General features: G+C 40.9%; 2 protein-coding genes across 2 annotated transcripts in view; one reads left to right on the forward strand and one right to left on the reverse strand.

Annotated features, from left to right (window-relative positions):
* The window catches only part of Prr11 (proline rich 11), an 18,320-nt gene extending 5,431 nt beyond the window's left edge, over positions 1 to 12,889 (reverse strand). Inside the window, exons 1-7 of the mRNA XM_021213786.2 lie at positions 12,799 to 12,889; positions 9,682 to 9,814; positions 6,526 to 6,676; positions 6,173 to 6,295; positions 2,929 to 3,183; positions 1,532 to 1,630; positions 851 to 966 (exon numbers count right to left, since the gene is read on the reverse strand). Coding sequence (XP_021069445.1) covers positions 851 to 966; positions 1,532 to 1,630; positions 2,929 to 3,183; positions 6,173 to 6,295; positions 6,526 to 6,676; positions 9,682 to 9,809 — 872 coding nt within the window. The 5' untranslated portion in view covers positions 9,810 to 9,814; positions 12,799 to 12,889. The remainder of the gene's footprint in view (positions 1 to 850; positions 967 to 1,531; positions 1,631 to 2,928; positions 3,184 to 6,172; positions 6,296 to 6,525; positions 6,677 to 9,681; positions 9,815 to 12,798) is intronic.
* A 490-nt stretch (positions 12,890 to 13,379) lies between these two features.
* Positions 13,380 to 23,228, forward strand: part of Ska2 (spindle and kinetochore associated complex subunit 2) — a 19,409-nt gene continuing 9,560 nt past the window's right edge. The window contains exons 1-2 of the mRNA XM_021213798.2: positions 13,380 to 13,463; positions 20,608 to 20,694. Coding sequence (XP_021069457.1) covers positions 13,431 to 13,463; positions 20,608 to 20,694 — 120 coding nt within the window. The 5' untranslated portion in view covers positions 13,380 to 13,430. The remainder of the gene's footprint in view (positions 13,464 to 20,607; positions 20,695 to 23,228) is intronic.

Genomic DNA, 23,228 nt, shown 5'->3' on the forward strand with positions numbered 1-23,228 from the left:
TGAGATCTTATGCCCTCTTCTAGGGTGTCTGAAGACAGCTACAGTGTACTTAGATATAATAAATAAATAAACTTAAAAAAGAAAAGAAAGAAAAAAGTGAAAGAAAAAAAAAAAAAAGAACAGATACAGTCCATCAGGCAGGAAAGGAAAGATAGTCTACAGGTGCACAAACTAGCATAAAGGAGTCAGGAGGCAAATGGATGAAATTTAAAAACAAAAAGTAGCCAGGCAGTGGTGGTGCACGCCTTTAATCCCAGCACTTGGGAGGCAGAGGCAGGCGGATTTATGAGTTCAAGCCAGCCTGGTTTACAGAGTGAGTTCCAGGACAGCCAGGGTTACATAGAGAAACCATGGGAAAAAAAAAAAAAGAAAAGAAAAAAAAGTTTAAAATGGGCCAAGAAAGGTAGAGAGATGGTTCAGTGGTTAAGAGCACTGACCACTCTTCTAGAGGTCCTGAGCTCAAATTCCAGCAACCACATGATGATTTACAACCATCTGGTGCCCTATTCTGGTGTGTCTGAAGAGAGTCACAGTGTACTCACACATATAAAATAAATAAATTTTTTTTTTAAAAAAAGCCAAAAAAGGGCCGGCTGGTGAGATGTTTCAGCGGATAAGGACCCTTGCTGCGTGAGCCTGATGCCAATGTTTGGCCCCTCAGAATCCATGTGGCGGTGAAAAGAGAGAACCACCCCCACAAAGCTGTCTTCTGACCTCCATACAAGGGCAGTGGCTTGTGTACATTTTTCCCTCCCCCATCATACACACACAACAATAAATTACATTTAATTTTTAAAAAATCACATTTTAAGTAGCAGTAGAGAACAACAATGTGTAATTCCTTACTTACATTAAGACATTTTTAATTCGAGCTGCTGGCACCCTGGCGTTGGGCTTCAGAGTGACACGCTGCAGATCAGAGACAGTCACTAGTGGGGTACGCTCCTCTGGTGGTGACGGTACAAGCTTTAATTACAAAATAAGACATCAAAGATACATGTTAAAATACCATTCTAATGTAAACACACCAAAACAGCAAATATTTCCATAGCCAGAGTGTTAGTTTTCTATGATTCTACTCGATTTTTATTTCTAAGGTTCAAAGGCTCTCTCTCCCCTCCCCCATCCCTCTCAGATGCCACTGGTTAGATCAGGCTGGCCTGAAACTTACTATGATGTGGCCTTGAATTCAAAGAAATCCTCCTGCCTCAGTCTAAGTGCTAAGATTACAGGTGTGAAGCCGGGCAGTGGTGGTGCAGGCCTTTAATCCCAGCATAAGGGAGGCAGAGGCAGGTGGATTTCTGTGAGTTCAAGGCCAGGCTGGTCTACAGAGTGAGTTCTAGAATAGCCAGGGCTATACCCTGTATAAAAGTAAGTAAGTAAGTAAAGTATGTAAGGTAGAAAGCAATAGAGTAAGATGCCCTAAATTAACCTCTGACCTCCACCCATGCCTTCAAAAACACACAAATATGATATATATGCAAAACACCCCAAAAGGAAGCAGGCCTATGTAGGCTCACTGACATCTTACCTTCTTTCTTTCGTCAATACTCTGTGTCTTTTTTAATTTCACAGTGAGTAGATCTTTAACTGTTATATGCATGGGTCCATCTTTCTTTAATGGTTCAACCTTAAAATACATGAAATTGGGATCAGGACATCTAGTAAAATCCAAGTCTACTTTGTAAAGACTCAAGATTGGAAAGTTGACTTGCTATTATTATTTATTTATTTTATTTTTTCTTTCTCCTTTACCATAATTTTTGGGACAGGGTATTGCTAAGTAGTCCTGCCTGTCCTAGTACTCCATGTGTAGCTTAAACTGGCCTCAAACTCATAGCCATCCTCTTGCCCCCACTTCCAAGTGCTGCGATTATAGGAATGCACCACCATACCCATCTAAATTCTTAATTCTTTTTTTTTTTTTAAAGACTTATTAATCTTATGTATGTGAGTACACTGTAGCTGTCTTTAGACACACCAGAAGAGGATGTCAGATCCCATTACAGATGGTTGTAAGCCACCATGCGGTTGCTGGGAATTGAACTCAGGACATCTTGAAGAACAGTCAGTGCTCTTAACCACAGAGCTATCTCTCCAGCCTCTAAAGTTAATTCTTATATAACCTTAGGGATTAATCACATTCTGTTTGAGCAGGCAAGAATGACGGTGTGGATGGATGTGGGTGTGCGGGGTGGTGCCAGAGTACCTTAAAATGTTCTTATTTGGAGTGGAGATATGGCTCAGAGGTTAGGAGCACTTGCAGAAGACCTGAGTTCTGTTTCCAGTACCCATGACTCACACCAATTCCAGGGGATCCAGCACCTTCTTCTGACCTTTTCATTGACCAAGCATGTACATACATACATCAGACACATATCAGACAAAACATCCATTCACAGAAGACAAAATAATTTTAAAATTAAAAAAGTGTTTCTTTTTTTAGTATATATGAATGTTTGGACTGCATGTATGTGTACTACATCTATGTCTGGTACCCTTGGAGACTACAAGAGGATGTCAGATCCCCTGGAACTGGCATTATAGATAGTTGTGCCCTACAAAATTGGTGCTAGGAACCAAACCCTAGCAAGTGCTCTTAACTGCTGAGCCATTTTTTCAGCCCCTCCACACACCAGAACTTTCTTTTCTTTTTTCTTTGTATTTTTGTTCTCAGACTAGGTTAAATACAAAACATAGACATAAACTCACCATAAAACCAAGGATGACCTTGAATTCTTGATTCTCCTACTTCTACTTTTTTTTTTTTGGTTTTTCAAGACAGGGTTTCTCTGTATAGCCCTGGCTGTCCTGGAACTCACTTTGTAGACCAGGCTGGCCTCGAACTCAGAAATCCGCCTGCCTCTGCCTCCCGTGTGCTGGGATTAAAGGCGTGTACCACCACGCCCAGCTCTAATTATTTCTTACCTGAAGTGCTTTAGAGGCACCAGATTTTCTGAGCAGCAAAGGTGCTAAGGGTGGTGGAGGTGGAGGGAGAGGGGGAGGAGGGGGAGGAGGGGGAGGAGGAGGAGGAGGAGGACTGGCTGGTTGTGGCTGTGTGGGAGGAAGCACGGTTTGGGATTTCCCATGCGTTGTTGGAGCACTGGCAGGAACAGTTGTAAGTTTATCACTCGGGCAACACTTGTGACAACAGCTTGAACAAGATGAGTTTTCTGAGATGCTCTGGAAGATACCATATTTGACAAATGGACAATAGATTAATTGGGTGATGGATAAATTTGATTTTTTGTTTGTTTGTTTGTTTTGTTTTTTCTTTTTTCAGACAGTGTTTCATACTGTAGCTCAGGCTGGCCTTAAACTAAAGGCAAAGTATTTCCTCAGCCTTGCTGGTGTTAGGATTACAGGGGTATAGACTACTCCTGACAATACCAAACTTACGTCAACAGTTCTAATGTTTATTGGCTACAGAGACGGTTCCACAGTTATAAGCTTGCAGTTCTTGCAGAGGACTGGGTTTGGATCTCAGAGCGAATAGGGCAGCTCACAGCTGTCTAACTCTGTTCCAAGAGATTCCATACCCTCTTCTGGTCATCTACCCACCCCAACCACACCCAGACTCTGTTTTGTGTTTTTCTTGTGTCCAGTTATGAGGAGCACTCTCAGGGCCTTGTGAATTTTAGAATATATGCTGTACTAATAGACTAGGGCGCTGCTCTAAGATGGTCTTTACACATAAGGAAATAGAAATATATATGTGTGTAATAATTTACATGTATATATAAATATTATACAATTGTGTATTAATTAGGTATTAAATATTATGCATATACATTATTTAGTATATATGTAATTATGTATTATATATATTATGCATTGAATACTATGTGTGTTCTTATATATAAGGATAACTATCAGGGGTTGGTGAGATGGCTCAGCGGGTAAGAGCACTGTCTGCTCTTCTGAAGGTCCTGAGTTCAAATCCCAGCAGCCACATGGTGGCTCACAACCACCCATAATGAGATTTGATGAAAAAAACAAAACAAAACAAAAAAATGTCCTCTTCTGGCACATTTGAAGACAGCTACAGTGTATGCATAATAATAAATAAATCTTTTTTTTTTAAGGGATAACTATCATTATATGGCACACATACACACACACACTCATATATATATATATATATATATATATATATATATATAAAATACATATATATAATATATACACATATATGGCACATATATATGTATATATTATATATATGTGTATATATATACACATATAATATATATATGCATATATATCTAATAAGAATACTACCATTGAGTTAATTATCTAGTTAGATAATTAGCTATTTTGAGACGAGGATCCAGGCTGGCCTTGAACACCTAGGGTCAAGTGATTCTCTCGCTTCAGCTTCCCTAGTGGCTGGGAACTAGAGGCACATATCACTGTGCCCAACCGAAAAAAAATCACATTACATGTTTTAACTATACATGATGTATCCTATAGAATTCTTTTTTTTTTTTTTTTTTTTTTTTTTATTTCTTTTTATTTTTTTATCCTATAGAATTCTAACAACATCTCTTTTTATGCCCCTAATTTATTTAATGGCATATACTTTTTTTTTTTTTGAGACAGCATCTCATTCTCTAGCTCACCGTGGCTCAGAACTCACTCTGTAATCTAGGCTGGGCAATCCTTATGCCTCTGGCATGCCCTCCCTCACATAATGAAAACTGTTGGTACTGGGTGCAGGGGATTCTTGACATCCTAGCTTCTTTTGCTGCTCATTGCTGTGCTGAGAATTGAACATCTGACATTTTAGGCAGACTACCACTGAGCTACACTCCTAGGCTCATGAATGTTACATTTGCACACATCTGCACACTCATCCCTCTTCAGTATTTATTATTTGCAACTCTCCCTTCCCTCACATTGGAGATTGAACTTAGAGTCTACATGGCAGGCAAATGTTTTACCATTAAATTATATGCCCAGTTAAAAACATATTTTTTTAAGAATTATTGATTTATTTTATACATATGAATACACTGTCACTGTCTTCAGACACACCAGAAGAGGGCATCATGTCCCATTATAGATGGTTGTGAGCCACCATGTGGTTGGTGGAAATTGAACTCAGGACCTCTGGACGAGCAGTCAATGCTCTTAACTGCAGAGCCATCTCTCCAGGCCTAAACATATTTTTTGTGAGACAGGATCTCATGTCTCCCAGGCTAGCCTCAACCTCCTTATGTTGCTGAGGATGGTCTTCCCTTTCCATCCTTCAGCCTTCGCCTGCTATGTGCTATGCTTATGGTGTGTACCATCATGGCTGCTTATGTAGTTCCAGGGCCTCCTGTGTGCTGACCGAGTACTCTACCAACTGAGCCCATCCCTAGCTACTTCCTGCTGAAAATAAACAAAAAAATGTTTCAACGAGTTATTCATTTTATGTTATATACACGTATGTGTGCCTGTCTGTTTGAATGTGCACTGTGTGGGTGTAGGTGCCTGCAGAGGTCAGAAGAGGGGGTCTGATTCCCTGGTACTAGGGTTACAGGCAGTAAGGAGACATCTGACATTGGTGCTGTGAAGTAAGCCTGGGTTCTCACCAACTACAAGGTCATTTCCTCACCATAGCACATAAAGGCTTCATTAGCTTATGCTCTTTTCAATAATGTAAGAAAGCATCTATTTCCCAAACCTTTTAGGGTTTTTGGTTGTTTTGTCAATCTGATTAAGTTTAGCGTTGCCCACTGAATTTCCTTTTATACTTCTATTCATTTTATTTTATTTGTAATTCCTTTTAATACTTTTATTTTGTTTATGTGGCCAAGACCATTACTTTTTCCTAATGTGCATTTTAAAATAGATTTAAATTTTAATTACGTGGATGTGTGTATATGTGCACTCATGAGTACGGATTCCTGTGGAGGCCATAGAGGTTGGAGCCCTTGAAGCAGGAGTTACAGGCATGTGTAAGACTCCCATTATAGGTGTTAGGAACCAAGCCTGACCCTCTGCAAGAGCAGTACACACTCTTAGCTGGGCAGCCATCCCTCCAGTGCCCCCGCTGTAGTCTTGTCTTTTCCTTTTGCAAGGAACTCTTTTTGCCTGATAAGTGAGGTAAGACCCAAATTCATACCCGCGTATCTTCGGACTGCCTTTTCAGATGAAATCTCTGGACGTGTTTGGTGATACCAACCTTCAGGTTTTCTTGGAGCTTGCACAATTCACTTTTCAAAACACACAGTTGTTGTTTTAGACTGTGAAGTTCTCTGTGGTAGACTCGGGATGGGAAGAGGGCATCTTTCAATACTTCTAAACCCTGGAATTCATGAATAAACAAGCCAGAGTCCAGTGAGCAGCATGATAAAGCAAGTGGTGTCACATATGTCTTACACAAGCAAAGACAGGTGTAATCGCACAAATTAATCTTATCCAAGCTGAGCCTTGGGAGGATATCAAGCCCAGGAACCATAAAAGAACACAAATACTAAGTTTGGCAGAACAAAAACAAAAACTGTATTGCTGAGAACAGGTTTATGAACCCTATACCTGGGCTACACAGGTCTGACAGCAACTGTAGATGCACCATGCTCTATTTGTCCAAAGATTTATTGCATCTTTGATGTTAGGAAATCTGAAGTTCCAAGATGGTCTTAGCCAGTTTCTGCTTTGGGGAATATCTGTTGAAGAAGTAACCACTCTGTGGAAGAAACATCAAACAAAACAAATAAAAACAATCTTAGGTCTTGGCTGGGCATGGTAGTGTACACTCAGAAAGCAGAGGCAGGAGGATGGATATAAGTTCAAGGCAAGCTTGTTTTACATAGTGACTTCCAGGCCAGTCAGAACAATATAGTAAGACCCTGTCTCAAAAACGAAAGGACATCCCTGCTTTCAAGTCACATTATAAAATCAGGTGGATCTCTGCGTGTTCTAGGCCGACAAAGGCTACAGAGTGAGACTCTGTCCCCCCAAAAAGCCAAAATATACTATCCCCAAACCCCATGTCAGAGTGACAGCTTCTTTTTTTTTTTTTAAGTACACTGTAGCTGTCTTCAGGCACTCCAGAAGAGGGCATCAGATCACATTGCAGATGGTTGTGAGCCACCATGTGGTTGCTGGGATTTGAACTCCAGACCTTTGGAAGAGCAGTCGGGTGCTCTTACCCACTGAGCCATCTCACCAGCCCCTAAGCATACATTCTTGCAGTGAGTTTTATCTCCTATACAAATAGCTTGATTATAGTGTGACTCAGGACCAGGCTCTGACTGACTGACTGACTGACTTCCTTGCTTTGCTTTTTCTTTTTTTTTTCTTTTTTCTTTTTTCTTTTTTCTTTTTTTTCCTTTTTTTGGGACAGGGTCTCACTATGTTGTTCTGACTGTCCTGGAACTGACTGTGTGGACCAGGGTTGCCTTGAACTTACACCAATCCTCTTCCCTGTGATTCCAGAATGCTGGGATCACATGTGTGTGCTAAACATAGCTTATTTATTTATTTATTTATTTACTTACTTACTTATTTACTATTGGATTAAAAAAAATATGTGTCTGTGTGCTGCGTCTGTGTGAGTGTGTGCTGTGTGTGAGTGCCTGCAGAGGCCAGGGAAGATCTTCTGCAGCCAGAGTTGTATGAGGTTGTGAGCTAGCTAACTTGAGCCCTGGCTATCCCGAATCTCACTTTACAGACCAGGCTGGCCTTGAATTCACAGAGATCCACCCACTTCTGCTTCCTGAGTGCTGGGATTAAAGGCATGCACCACCACCGCCCGGCTCTAGTTTTACTTTTTGAGACAAGGTCTCATGTATCCTATGGTGATTTAGTTAAACATGATATAGGATTATAGATGTGGGCTACAAAGCCCGACTTTAGTTTAATTTTTTTTTTCTTGTTTTTTTGAGACAGGGTTTCTCTGTGTAGCCTTGGCTGTCCTGGAACTCACTTTGTAGACAAGGTTGGCCTCGAACTCAGAAATCCGCTTGCCTCTGCCTCCTGAGTGCTGGGATTAAAGGCGTGTGCCACCACGCCTGGCTAGTTTTAATTTTTTGTCCTTCACGTGTGATAACCCTGAGTTTAATCCCTGGCATACCAAAAAAATAAAGTAAGCTGAATAAGGTGGTACATACATACCAAGCACCCAGAGGAGAAACGGGAGGGTTTAAAGCAGGATGATTTCTAAAAGCTCAAGACCAGTTTGGGCTACAGACAGTTCCAGGGTGGCTAGGACTGGAGATAGAAAGACTCAAAGGGAACCAACAAATAAGAAGCTATCCTCGAGAACTAAAGAAAGTGGAGAGGGAGTTATAACACTAGGAGCACAAAGCATGTTAGTAGGAACACCAGCACCCTACAATTCCTGGGGCTCAGCCTTCCTTCCTATGATACATTCAACTTCTGAGTTTCTAAATAGATGAGCAACCTTAACAGAACCAAGCCTTTATCAAGCTCTGTGCCTCACTCTCATCAGGTAGTTGCTATAATTATTCAGCAAAATTCAACTCAAAAAGGGAAGTAGGTACTTCGGGTTTGAATAGAACTCTTTCTGATTTTTATTTCATTGGAACACATTATTTATTTATTTATTTATTTATTTATTTATTTATTTATTTATTTATTATTTGTAAGCACACTGTAGCTGTCTTCAGACACTCCAGAAGAGGGTGTCAGATCTTGTTACGGATGGTTATGAGCCACCATATGGTTGCTGGGATTTGAACTCCGGACCTTTGGAAAAGCAGTCAGGTGCTCTTAGCCACTGAGCCATCTCACCAGCCCCGGAACACATTTTTAAAGAAAAGTTTGTGTGTGTGTGTGTGTGTGTGTGTGTGTGTGTGTGTGTATGTATGTATGTCTGAGGATACTTGAGGAGCCCAGAAGAAGGTATCAGATCCCCTAGACTGGAGTTACAGGCAATTATGAGCTGCCCTGTATGGGTACTGGGAATTCAAAGTATTTTAGGCAAGAGCAGCCTGTGAACCACTGAGCCATCTCTGCAGTCCTCGTTAGAACTCTTGTGCTATGTAAAATTCAGGATATCTGGTTAAAAATTTAACTTACTTATTTTTGAGTCAGCTTCACATAGTTCATGTAGGCTTTGACTTAGCTATCTAAGTTGATGATAACCTTAAGTTCTTGATCATCCTGTTAATCTATAGAATGTCGACCTATAGAATTAATGGTATATACCACCATGTCCAGCTTAAATACTGTGTGTGTGGGGGCGGGGGTCAAAGGATGTTCACTTGCTGAGCCTTCTTGTTGGCTCTACTTTGCTTTTTGAGTTTAGAGACAGGATTTCCTTTGGCATTGCCCTATACATCCCTCAGCTGGCCTACCACTCCAAGAGATTTGCCTGCATTGCCTCCTGAGTGATGTCACTGAAGACTTGGGCCACTGTGCCCTGCTCTACTTTGTTTTACTTTATAGCCCAGGTGGGCCTGGAACTCATGATGTAGCCCAAGAAAATCTTGAACTCTCAGCAATTCTCCTGCCTCAACCTCCAGAGAGGTGGGGTTAGAGAGAGGAACTACCATGCCCACCAATACTTTTAGTGTAAACACAGTTCAAACTTCACATGGGACATACGTAAAATAAAAACGATTCATGTGGGGGGAAGAAATTCAAATTGGACTGCATGTTGTATATCTCACCCCTGGCTGACAGGGGTGAGATCTAATCATTCCTGTCTTCTTCATCACACCTTACCTTTCTGGTGTGGGGAGGGGAGGGGAAGGTGTCAATAACTTAGGCGAGATCCCAGAGGCTTCTTTCTTCTTAAACATTCGTTTGGCTTTGGCTTTTAGCTTTCTTCTTCGCTGTTTGAACTTGGGCATGGTTTCTGTAGAGAAAAATTTGAAGTTGATAAAAAAACAAACGTATTTTATGTAGATGGGTGCCTTGCCTGCTTGTGTGTGTCTTTGCACCATTTGCATGTCTGAGGAGGCAAGAAGAGGGCTTCGTATCCACTGAAACTGGAGCTACAGATGGTTGTGAGCTGCCATGTGGGTGCTGGGAATTGAACCCAAGTCCACTAGAAGAGCAGCCAGTGCTCCTAACTACAGAGCCATTTCTTTAGTACCTGAAATGCATGTTTTCTTAGATAACAATGTATACATATAGAAAATGTATAAAACTTCAGTATATAGTTCAATGATTTATGATATAGAAATTTTATATATCCCTGAATATATCATCTTGGTTGTTTTATGTTTATTTTAAGGTTTTTTTCTCCATCCTTGGTTAGGATTTAAATTGTAGTTCTGGACATGGTGGTAGAGACCTGTAATCCCAGCATTGGGGACTGGGGTTTGAAACAGAAGGACTACTGTGGATTGAAGAACATCTTAAGATACAAAAGTGATCCTGTATCCAAGACATCTAAAATCCGAGGTACACCTGTACTCACTACTCGGAAGGTGGAGACAAGTAGAACAAGACTTAAGGATAAGATGGGCGTGGTGGCGCACGCCTTTAATCCCGGCACTTGGGAGGCAGAGACAGGCGGATTTCTGAGTTCGAGGCCAGCCTGGTCTACAGAATGAGTTCCAGCACAGCCAGGGATACACAGAGAAACCCAGACTTAAGGATAGCTTCAGTTACCTAATGAGTTTAAGCCCAGACTGGGTACATGAGACCCTGTCTCATAAATCAAAATAAAACCAAAAGCCAGAGAGAAAGTAACCAGGATTCTAGAAACCACTTCAAATGGAAGAAGATGTAAGCTCAGATGACAATGTCTCTGCAGAATCTTTCCCTTTGGCTTCACATTAGCCCCTTACCTTGCTTTTGTGGTTTTATTCATGAAGCCAAATTAATTTCTCTTTATTCCCTGCAAGTCCCTCTTCCCAGCTGGAGACCAAACCCAGGGCTTTGCACTCCCAGAGGCAAGTGCTCTATTACTGAGCTGACCCTCCTTCCTTTGTTAAAAGTAATTTCAAGACAAGATCCTATGCATCCCCGGGTGTTCTTCAAACTTCCTATCTAGCTAAGAATGACTCCTGCCTCTACTTGACTGACTGCATTATAAGATGGCAATATCACATTGGGTTTATGAAGGGCTGCAGAGACAAGCCAAGGCTTTCTGCATGCTAGAAAACAGTTTACCAAGTTACTACAGCACTTAGCCCTTCGATTTCCTTATAGTAGAGAAAATGGCTGTAGTGGATTATATTAAAAGGTAGGTTTGTGATTCAGCAACATATAATGAGCAGATGTCACAGTGGGGAAAGACCATTTATTAAATGCCCCCTCAAGTGGGCATCCTACTTTTCCCCGGCTAATGTTCAATCTCCTCAAAGGTTTTAATCCCCGATAAGGAAGACTTTAGTCCTAGTGTTATACAAAACTAAGCTGAGGTTTAGACTAGCTATCTGCCTAATATAATACAATGCAGTATAATGCAGACCTGTAAGTCTTCAGAGACCATGACTTTTTCTAATAGACTATAGTACTTTAACAGCCTTTATACAATTACCCAAGATGAAACACTTGTTCTAAGACTGGTATTACAAAGCCAGGCGTGGTGGCACACACCTTTAATCCCAGCACTTGGAAGGCAGAGGCAGGCAGATTTCTGAGTTCGAGGCCAGCCCGGTCTACAGAGTTCCAGGACATCTAGGGCTATACAGAGAAACCTTGTCTCGAAAAACAAAACAAAAAGACAGGTATTTTGAAACACTTAATAGTACTTAAAGTATTTGTTTTATATTTAAATATATATCTGAAAAAAAAATTAAAAAAGTCTAGGTTAGTTGTTGATACACAAGCTCCTGTCTCAGAACAATAATTAGTCTTCATCATGAGTTGACACTGCTGGTTCTTTAAGAACTCCATCAGTGGGCTGGTGAGATGGCTCAGTGGGTAAGAGCACCCGACTGCTCTTCCAAAGGTCCAGAGTTCAAATCCCAGCAACCACATGGTGGCTCACGACCATCCGTAATGAGATCTGATGCCCTCTCTGGAGTGTCTGAGGACAGCTACAGTGTACTTACATATAATAAATAGATAAATCTTAAAAAAAAAAAAAAAAAAGAACTCCATCAGTTATATGGAAAGGTCTTTGGCCGGGGGCACTTCTGTAGCAGCAGCGTAAATGACAGATGTTACTTCATCATCAGCATTCTAAAACACATGTTTTACATCCACCTCTAGTCAATTTAATTTCCATCATCAGTTCAGTTGGTTTGCCTTGAATGCTGTAGCATGATCTCTGCCATTGTCCTATAGTCAATTTTGTTTTACGTTGTGAAGCATTGCTCCTCCCAACCCCACCCGGTTCTTTCCTGTGTCTTTGTCAGAGTGACCACAGGTCCTTAGTCTTACCCAGCACACTAGTAGACATACAGTAAAAAGGGTATACTTTTAAAGTAGATGTCAGAAGTAACTTTGCATCATTGTAAAACTACCTGACATAAAATACTTCTCCATAAACTTAAATGCGCTGAAGAGTGGCGGGGGAGTGCATCTAGTTAAATAAATATTGTGATAGGAAATTTGGGTAGATTCCTATAATTTGCATTTTCCCCTATCGTCCAGAGAAGCTAGTTACCGCCAGTCGCTGGGCCCCCTTTGAGAAGCAAAAGTTACGTAAAGACTGAGCAAAAGGCAATCCCTTCAAAAATATGTATTGCAGTGTTAAATAAAAATGTGTCTCAGATGCTGACAGAAGAGTTCTTCTCCTACCAGAAATATTTCCTTTTCTGCTCCATCTCCCTTCCTTGTCCAGCTCAAGACCACACCTCCATAAGAACCCAATCATCAACAGTCCGAGTAACGGAAGACGGGACCAGGTAACAAAGAGAAAAAAAAAGTCGTTGCACTTACTAGTCTAAGAGCCTGAGGATTACACGAAGTTCGGGCCTAAGCCTCTTCCACACCATAAAGAAAATTTCAAAAATTAAATCTTTGCGGAGGAGCGACCAATCGTAGACGTGGTCTCTACAGGGTTCGTTGTCTTGAAAGGATCAAAGCACAGCTTGGACTACGATTGGCCGAGAGAGCATCACATCCTGGCCAATCGGATCTGAGGCGCTTCTTGTATGAATAAGGGAAGGCGGGCGAGAAGGGGCGGGGAAGCCAGAGAGAAAAGAAGGTGTGTCACGTCGCCCAGGCCCGCAGTGGAAGCTCTTATGTCATTGGCTGCTGCTGCGTCCGAGTGCACCAATCACAAACTCTTTTCCAAGTATGAACTTGAAAGTAGGGAACATAAGACAGCCAATGAAAAAATTCACATATTCAGCAGCCAATCCTCCTGCGGCGTTTTGTGTCTTTGACCAACAGGAAAGTGCGTTTCATGAGGAGGGGCGTTACCCAGGCGCCAATGGGCGGGCGTCGATGGACCGTACTAGCCAATGAGCGCAAGACGTTGAGTGACAGCTGTCCAATAGAGGCCCTCAGTGCTAGCACGGCTTGCAGCTTAAGCGCCTCTGCGGTCTGAGGAATGTCAACTATTCAATATGGAGGCGGAGGTCGATAAGCTGGAACTGATGGTGAGTGGAGAGTGAAGGAAACCTGCTGGGTAATTAATGTTCTCCACCGATGGCCTAGAAGGTGAAGCGCATTTTGGAGTCTCCTGAAGCTGGGTTGTGGAGGCTGGAACCCGAATTGAGTTCCTTCCTTCTGCACCTATGGGAGCTACCGCCGCCTTGGTCTCGTAACCGCCGCGGGGGAAGGGGTTACATCCGGGGAACTCGGGAGGGAAATGGCGGGAGATGTTGAGGGTGTGGGGCCTTTGTAATTCCCTGGTCCTGGTTTTCTCCTCCATCGGCTCCAGGAGCTGCGCCCGGCACGGATACCGCCTCATGTATTTCTATCTTCCTTGCCCAAGCGCGACTGGAACGGTCTTTAAAAGCTCGGAGGAGGAGAGAGGTCGTTTACGTCTCCCGAAAAGGGGGATGGAGGATGGAGGATTAGGTGGGGCGGAAGACAAGGGGCGCGGAGAAATTCAGGTCCACCGTGCACCTACCCGCAGGCGAGCTGGGACAGTCTGAAAAAGGATGCTAGACTTGCACGGGAAACTTGGCCGCGGTTGGAGGTGGCGTGGGAGAGGAGCCGCCGCGGGGACCGAGCCTGGAGCTCCTTCCCGGGGCTCGAGCGGCGTTGCGCCAGGCCCGGCTTTCTACTTCCCAGATGCCCACTTCCTTTCCTCTGTGCAAGGAGAACCCTGGACGAAGGATCTCGGCGGCTGCGGGCGAGGCTGGCGTGCACTGGTCGTCCAGCCGAGTGGCCTTGTAGTTCTCCATCAGTGTTCTTTATTCCCGCCCTCCCATCCTTGCACTGCCCACTGATCGCCGCGCCTTTTTTCTTAGTTTTCTTTTTCTGTCTTCAGACTTCTTTTGCATGATCACTTTTCTTCCAGATTGATCATCGGACCGCCACCCCCTTAAAACAAACAAACAAACAAACAAACAAAAAACAAAAAAACCCAAGATTAATGAAAAGTAGAACACTCCATCTGCAATCTTTCCTTTTTCCCTCTGCGTAGGTATCCGTTGTGTCTGAGCTACTCTCTCTCGAAGGAAAATCTTGAGTTTGTAACTTCTGCTTTGGAACTTTGGGGTGACCCTGGAAGATAGCGAGTACCACCCCGCCTTCCCCATTCCCACCCCAGAAGGTGTGAGGCCTCAGTTTCTTTTCTTTTGCGTTAATTAATTCAGGTGTTTCAAACACATTTTATTGGAAAGATTTCCAGTCTCGTTTAACATTATACTTTAAAACTTTCTTTGTGGAGGGAGTGTGGGGATGGGGGCGGGTGGAAGAGGAGGAGAATTTTCTGATTCTTTCCAAATCTTGAAAAAATGAATATTTGACTTAAGAATTTTTCGTGTATGTGTGTGTGTGTGTGTGATTACCATATTAAAATACGCACAAAATGTTTAATATTGTGGTTAGAATCTATCAAACAACCTGCATGTAAATTCTCTTGTTCCTCTCTCAGTATGAATTCCACTGGAATAGGTGGAGATATTTTTACTTGTTAGAGGCTAATTCTGTTTTTTAACGGGTTGCTCTTTGTAATTGGTGGATCAATTTCTGAGCTTTGTCTAACCCTTCCATTGCAATCAATTCTCAAACTTTTTAAAAACATTGAGCAAATTATCTTAAAGAGAATACAAGTTAAACATCCTGCAAAAGGTAAGTTTTAGGAAGTTATGAGGTTGTTGAACTTATGGTCTGGCTTTAAAATTTCTTTTTTCAGGGGATCAAAGGAAAATAGCTTTTCCCTTTGTAACATTTCCCGAAGTACATTGATGGTAGTAGCATTTACAATTTCCAAGTTACTGAACTTGTTTTCATAATCAAGGGCTTGAAAAACATTTTTAATCATTATTTTCAATATTAACTGCTTTTTATTGACTAGACAACAAAAGACATTTTATCATCACATTACCATGTTCTTTTTTTTAAAAAAACTATCTGTTGAGAAAGTTACTTTGTAAGCCAAAGATAAATGATTTCTTGTGCAATCTTTTATTAGTAGGTCTTACAGTACTTAAAAGATTTGCATATATAAATAGGAGTGCATACTATTTAACTTTGCAAAGGCAGTAGTTATCTTCACTCTGTAAAAAGTCTAATCTTAATAAATTATTTGATATTTTTCCTGTGTTAACATATAATTCAGAAAATTAAATTTGCCTTTTAACATTTGTCTTTAAAACCCAATGGTTGGTTAGCACAGTTAAATATTCCCAAATTTGGGTTTTGTAGCCCAGGATTTGAGGATAAGTATCTCATTTTTTTAGTAGGTTTGATCTGCCTGAGTTGCTGAACTGGACGATTTAAAGGAAGGCCAATGAAAATAATGGGAATGTGTTTTTTCATCAGTCAGCATTACTAATGGTGAAAGAAGCTCATTCATTGTGGGGAACCTTTGCTCCCTAACGTGTCCCTTCACTTACTGATTGGGTGGTTTGTCTCCTGGCCTCCTTTTGTGAGCCCACTTGGGATTGTTCACAAAGGCAGTGTAATAGGATACTTGGATTCTGTTTCTTGGTTTACTTCTGACTTTTAAAGAAACATCTTATTCCTCTCATTGTTTTTTTGATAGTTCTAAGTTTGAAGGGAATGCATATGCCTTTCTTCACTACATAGGATATTTTAAGAGTGAAAGGTTAGGTTGGGCTAACATCCTGTTCAGAATATACTTGTTCTCTGATAATCTCTTCCCATGCTATAGTGTCCCTCAATAAACTCTTGGGTTTAAAAAAAAAAACACAAAACAAAAAACATGTTTTTGTTTGTTTGTTTTTTAAGATTGATTGATTGGTTTTTCGGGGCAGGGTTTCTTCGTGCAGCCTGGCTATCCTGGAACTCACTCTGTAAATCAGGCTGGCCTTGAACTCAGAGATTTGCCTGCCTCTGCCTCCCAAGTGCTGGGATTAAAGGCGTGTGCCACCATGCCTGGCTAAGATTTATTTATGTATGTGAATATACTGTCTGTCTTCAAACACACCAGAAGAGGGCATCAGATCCCATTACAGACGGTTGTGAGCCACCATGTGGTTGCTGGAAATAGAACTTAGGACCTGTGGAAGAGTAGTCATTGACCTCTGAGATAGCTCTCCAGCCCCAAAGTACAAGATTTAAGTGCTGCTGACGTGTGTTTGTTTGTGTGTGTGTGCATGTGCGTGTGTAAATTCTATAGAGATCAATTGGGTATATAGGTTTGAGAGAATAATTTCTCTTTTTCTTTTGAGATTTATTTTATGAATATGAGTGTTTTGCCAGCATGTTTGTCTCTGCACCACATTTGTGCTTGGTGCCTGCGGAAGTTAGAAGAGGGCATTGAATCCTGTGGAACTCTTGTGGATGATTTTGAGCCCCCAAGTGTGTGCTAGAACTCGAACCCAGGACCTTTGCAAGAACAAATACTGTTAACCACTGAAAACTTTTCATTTGTTCTTTGAATTATTCAAAGGACTTGTTTTCTATGTTAGGTAACCCAGTCACTTTGGAAAAGGAGTTAACCAACATTACATTTCAGCAGAAAACTGTTTTTCACATATTTGCCTTAGTAGTAATTATAGCTGATTTTGTTAATATCAATCATAAAGTATTTATAATGCCCATGTTAGCTACTAAAGGCTCAGGACATTTTACAAAATTCCTTTACATCTGTGCATGTTTATGTCTGAATGCTGCTAATTTCAGGTTAGCCATCAAAAACCAATTATTACTTTGATCCTTTGCCCTTCTAAAAATAAACTTTGGTATAAATGTTTTTAGGTTTTGGATGTCTTCTGACCAAAATGGCTATCCAGCTTTAAGGTCTTTGCACGCTGAACCTTGCATTCCTTTCCTGCTCACTACTGCTAACGGCTGCTCTGACTTTATTGCACTACTGTACTTTACAGCTAGCAGTGCAATAGTATTGTCAAAGCATCCGCAAGCAGGTTGCACACCTTTCCTGGTTCTTGTCTTACATCTTCAGTGTATGTGAAAAAGTTTTCTATAACTTTCAGTGTGGAAAACTGTATAATTTTGTAACTATGTATATTTTTGAGAAAGTCATCCTTTGAAAAAATATCTTAACAGTTATCATTTCTGTATTGCATTGAAAATTCATTACTGTATGCTGTGAAGTAATGGCCTGTCTAGCTGAATAGTACTTTGTAATTTGCTTTTTGTAACAGACTTGAATAGGTTCTGGGAACTCTTAGGTCTTATTATATTATATGAGTTGGTAAGTGGTAGTCTCTCGTGTTCTTTTACTATGGTAATGGTTTACATCTTAGTGTCCATTTCAGTATTATATAAGAAATGCTTACATTTAACACTTAGGGAGGGGACTAGAGAGATGGCCCAGCAGTTAATACACTACAGAGGATCTGAGTTCCCTTCCCGGCACCCACATCTAGTAGCCACTCTCAGCCACTTGTAACTCTAGTTCCAGGCGGTTCAGTGCTGTCTTCTGGTCTCTGCAGGCACACAAATACAAACACACACACTGATACATACACAGAATAATAAAATCCTTAAAACTTAGAAAGACTTGATTAGCCAGGCATGGTGCCGCATGCCTTTGATCCCAGCACTTGGGAGGCAGAGGCTGGTGGATTTCTGAGTTTGAGGCCAGCCTGGTCTACAGAGTGAGTTCCAGGACAGCTAGGGATACACAGAGAAACCCTGTCTCGAAAAACAAAAAACAAAACAAAAAAAAAAAAAAAAAGAAAGAAAGAAAGGCTTGATTATTGTAATTATAAAATATAAATCATTATTTTAAAAAAAACCCTTTTATTGGCTGTGAATTTCACATCATGCACCCCAACACTCCAATTCCACTCATCTTTCCATCCCTTAGTGTCGGCTTTCTGCCCTTGCAACTTCCTCCTCAAAAGAAAATAAAGATAGAATTAAAAAAATCTTGTCATGGAAGCTGGAGTATGTCACATTGTGTCACACAGCATATCCTTTTGTCCATACAGAAATCATCACTTTTTGGTAATAAGTTTAATGTACATTTTATATAAGTAAAACTAAAAATGTAAGTGTACACTGATGAATTTTGGCTAAAGTATATATAATGTAACTCTCCACTACTAAGATAATAAAACATTTTCATTACATTTCATTTCAAAAGTCCCTGTGTCTGTCTGCAGTCTCCTTTCAAATTGGTTTTCTGAAATCTGAATGGGCTAGCACAGTATTTGTTCTTTTATATTTGCATTTTTGTACTTACTGTAACTGCTTTTGCCATCTTTTCTTTGTTGCATGTGTTGATAATTGATTCATTTTTATTGCTGAGTATATTCCATTGTATAAAGTCTGACAAGTTGTTTCTTGGGTTTCCAGGCTTTGCCTGTTATGAATAAATTTGTTGGAAGCATTGAGTGTCTTTATGTGGACATAATTTCTATTTCTTTTGTGTAAATACTGAGAAATGGGACTATTAGGAAAAGTAGCTAAAATCAACTGGGTGATGGCATAGGCTTTAATCCCATCACTTGGGGGGTGTGGTGGGGGGTGAATCTCTGAGTTTGAGACGTAGTCTGCAGAGTGAGTTTCAGGAACACATGGCTTGAAAAATCACGCCCACACACAAAAGGTAAACAGTTCGATCAAATCTTTTCCATAGTTCTCTTAGTGAGATTGAATATTTTTTATGTGTTTATTTGCAACTGATGTATCTTTTTTAGTGTCTTAAAGTCTTCCTGTCCATGCATGGTACATAGTATATGTACATGCATGCATTCACATAAACGACAGACACATGCGCACATTTTTTTTTTTTTTCTCAATCTAATGTCACTAATCTTTTTCTTCTTGGAGATTTGTGGTTTGGGGTCTGGAGTGATGACTCTGGGGTCAAGGAGCTTCTTGTTTTTCCAGAGGACTGGAGTTTGCGTCTCAGCTCAGCATCCAGGTTGCGCAGCTTACAGTTGTTTGCGATTCCAACTTGAGAGGATCAATCATACACTCTCTTGTGGCCTCTGTGGGTTTCTTTACACACATGGCAAGGCAAACATAGACACACAAACAAACATTAAAAGAATTTTTTTGGTAAAGTATTTAATATTTTTATGTGTATGTATGTGTGTGCTTACTTGAGTCTGTCTTTTGCATGTGTACAGACAGGAGCTTATGGAAGCCAGAAGAGGGTATTGGATCTTCTGAAACTCAGTTACAGTTGGTTTTGAGAAGTCATGTGGATGCTAAGAATGGAACAAACCTAGATGCTCTGCATTATTATCTAAGAGCTCTCTTAACCACTGAATTCTCTCTCCAGCCCCCAAATGAAAGCTTAACAAGATTTAACACAGCCCTATATAAAACAGCTAATGCACGTGTGTGGTGGTGTACATGCCCTGGCACATGTAGAGGTGTAAAGTTCACCAAGGTTCTCAGATGGATGTAGCTTGGTGAGGCATACAAGAGGCCTTGGGACTGGATTCTAGCACTGCCTGATAATGGAGGTGCATAGGCCTCTAATTCAAGCCACTCCAGAGGGGTAAACTGGAGGATTAGGATTTCAAACTCATTTTCTGCTGTAGCCAGCCCTAGTCTACCTGGTTTACATTAAACCCTGTCACAGAACCACCAAAGAAAGCTTAAGTCTTTTCCTTTCGCCATGTGGATCTTGGGCTTGGACTCTGGTCATCAGGTGTGACTGCAGGCAACGTTACCTGCTGATTCATGTTGCCATCCAGCACAGCCAGCCATAGTTTTAAGGTTTTGATAGAGTATTACAGATATTGTTTGCTTTATAAGCTTGTTTGGTTTTGTTCATATTTTTTTCACCCAGGAGTCAGGGTTTTTCCCTGTAGCCCTGGCTGTCCTGGAACTCTTGGCCTCAAACTCAGAGAGTTCTCGAACTCTGCCTCCTGCATGCTGGAATCAAAGGGGTGAGCCAGCACTTCCTGGCTTGTATATATACTTCTGGTTTTGGAGACAGGGTTTCTTTTTGTAGCCTTGGCTGTTCTGGAACTTGCTCTATAGACCAAGATGCCTCAAATGTAAAGAGATCCCTTGTCTGCCTCCCAAGTGCTGATACATACTTTCTTTATATCTACAAATGTAGGATGAATGTTTTATTACATATTAGTATAATATTCAAACATGAAAAGAATGAATAATTATGTTCACTAATATATTTCTGTTTACTAAATAATACATGTATACTGGTTTTTTTAGTTCCAGAAAGCTGATTCTGATTTGGATTACCTTCAGTATAGACTGGAATATGAAGTCAAGACTAATCACCCACATTCAGCAGGAGAGGTAATTGGGAATAAGTAAATCATTTTGTTTGTTTGTTTTTTTTTTTTTTTGGTTTTTTGAGACAGGGTTTCTCCGTGTAGCTCTGGCTATCCTGGAATTCACTCCGTAGACCAGGCTGGCCTCGAACTTAGAAATCCACTTTCCTCTGCCTCCCAAGTGCTGGGATTAAAGGCATGCGCCACCACTGCCCAGCTATTTTCTTTCCAAGACAGGATCTCACTCACTATGCAGTCCTGGGTGTCCTGGAACTCACTATTTAGACTAGCCGGCTTCAACCTCATAGATAGCTGCCTGCCTCTGCCTTCCAAGTGCTGGGCATTAAAGGTGTGCACCGCTATGCTTAGCTATGTTGTACAGTATTTTATGGAAACATTCTAATTGTAATATATTCTAATAATTACTTACTAAGTGCCAAGCTTTTACGCACTATGTTTGTAGAGTCACAATATCTTGTTTTGGTGGAAGATTGCTCATGGTATACTGAAGTGATTGATTATACTGATAATAAAATAGGTGCTAATTTTTAAAAACAGATGATGAATTCAAAGGTACAACCCAGGAAGAAGCCTCTGAAGTGGGAAGACTGAATATTTCTACTCTTAGAATAGTGGTTCTTAGATTGAGGGGAGAAGGCTTAGTAGTCATGCTATTCTTTGGCAAAGAAGATATGCTGTTAGGTTTGCTTAATTATAGTATTGATATGTATAGTAATTTTTTCATAAAGTTATGTAATTGTTTTTTCTTTCAGCTTGACACAGTCCAGGGTCATTTGAGGGAGAACTTCAATTGACAAGATTGCATTGCCTTTATATTAGACTCACCTGTAGGCAAGTCTGTGTGAGCATTTTTAAAAAAATGATTGATAGGTGGGCTGGGCCCAGTGGGCTGGGCCATCCTTGGACAGGTGGTCCTGGGTTGTATGAGGAAGCAGGCTGAACAAGTGATGAGAAGCAAGCCAGTCAGCAGCACTCCTCCACAGCCTTTGCTTCTGTTCTTGCCTCCAGGTTCCTGGTTGAGTTCCTGCCCTGATTTCCTTGTGATTGGGCTGAGTAAGCTGTGTAAACCTGTTCCTCCCAGAGATTGTTTTTGCCAGTATCTTATTACTGCAATAGAAAGCCAAGTACAACAGTATTAACGTCACATTATTCAGAAATTACTAACTTTAATTTTGAGAAAGAGTCTCACTGTTCCTTAGGCTGGTCTCCATTTCTGGCCTTAACTGAGATCCCCGTGCTTCAGCTCCTAAGTAGCTGGAATCACAGGTTCAAGCCCACTGCATCAGAGTTCTGTTTATATACCATAAACTCATGCCTTTTAAGTATGCATGTTCATGGGAAAGAGGAAACAATCTTCATGCATTGTCTGTTGACAGTATACTTGACAGTAGACAGGAAATAGCATATTTGAATTTTAAAAATTCCATATGGGCTGGAGAGATGGCTTAGTGGTTAAGAGCACTGACTGCTCTTCCAGAGGTCCTGAGTTCAAATCCCAGCAACTACATGGTGGCTCACAACCATCTGTACAGCTACAGTGTACTCATATACATAAAAGAAAAAAATAAATCTTTAAAAGAAGAAAAAATTCCATACATTAAAAAAATTGTAGGCTGGACATGATAGTGTTCACCCATAATGCCAGTACTTGGGAGCCAGAGATAGGAGCATTGCTATAAGTATTTAGCTAGTAAAACTCTGTCAAGAAAGAAAAGCTAAAAACCAGAATCCCCAAAACTTTGGTTTTGCAAGTTTAAGACCAGCCTGAACTTTGAACAAACCAACCCAGTGATGTATACAATTCAGTAGACTTTAGTATTGTCACCCACAGTCCTATAGCTGTTCCCATGATAATTTTTTTAAAAGATTTATTTATTATTATACATAAGTACACTGTAGCTGTCTTCAGACGTGCCAGAAATGGGCATCAGATCTCATTATGGGTGGTTGTGAGCCACCATGTGTTGCTGGGATTTGAACTCAGGATCTTTGGAAGAGCAGTCAGTGCTCTTAGCCGCTGAGCCATTTCACCAGCCCAATAATTTTTTTTAAAAAAAATATTTATTACTATTATGTGTGTGGTGTACACAAGGGTGGACATTCCTTGGCCCACATGAGGTCAGAGGACAATTCCTAACTCAGGTTAGGAGTCAGTTCTCACTGGATTCTGCAGATTGTATGTAAGCCATATGGCCTGCAGGGGAAGAACTTTCACTGAGCCATGCCACCAGCCCCTGCTTTGAAATGTTAATTTTCACTGTTTATATTACCCTACTTTTGGATCATTTTTATCCCCTGAGGAAGAGACCACATTCTCCATCCCCTAGTCCTGCCCCCACAAGTTCATGCCATCTATTAGCGTACTCCCTAGTCCCACAGGCATGTCACTGTTAGCATTTCGCAACAGTGAGGGGGAGGCATAAGCTTACCTCTCACTTAGCTTGTTTCCAGCTTTATTCCATGTTGTAGCATGACCAGTACTTAATTCTTTTCTATAGAATCTATCCGCCGTAGAACTATACTTTTTTTTTTTTTTTT

This window comes from Mus pahari, chromosome 14 (assembly GCF_900095145.1).
Source record: "Mus pahari chromosome 14, PAHARI_EIJ_v1.1, whole genome shotgun sequence".
NCBI classification, from domain to species: Eukaryota; Metazoa; Chordata; class Mammalia; order Rodentia; family Muridae; genus Mus; species Mus pahari.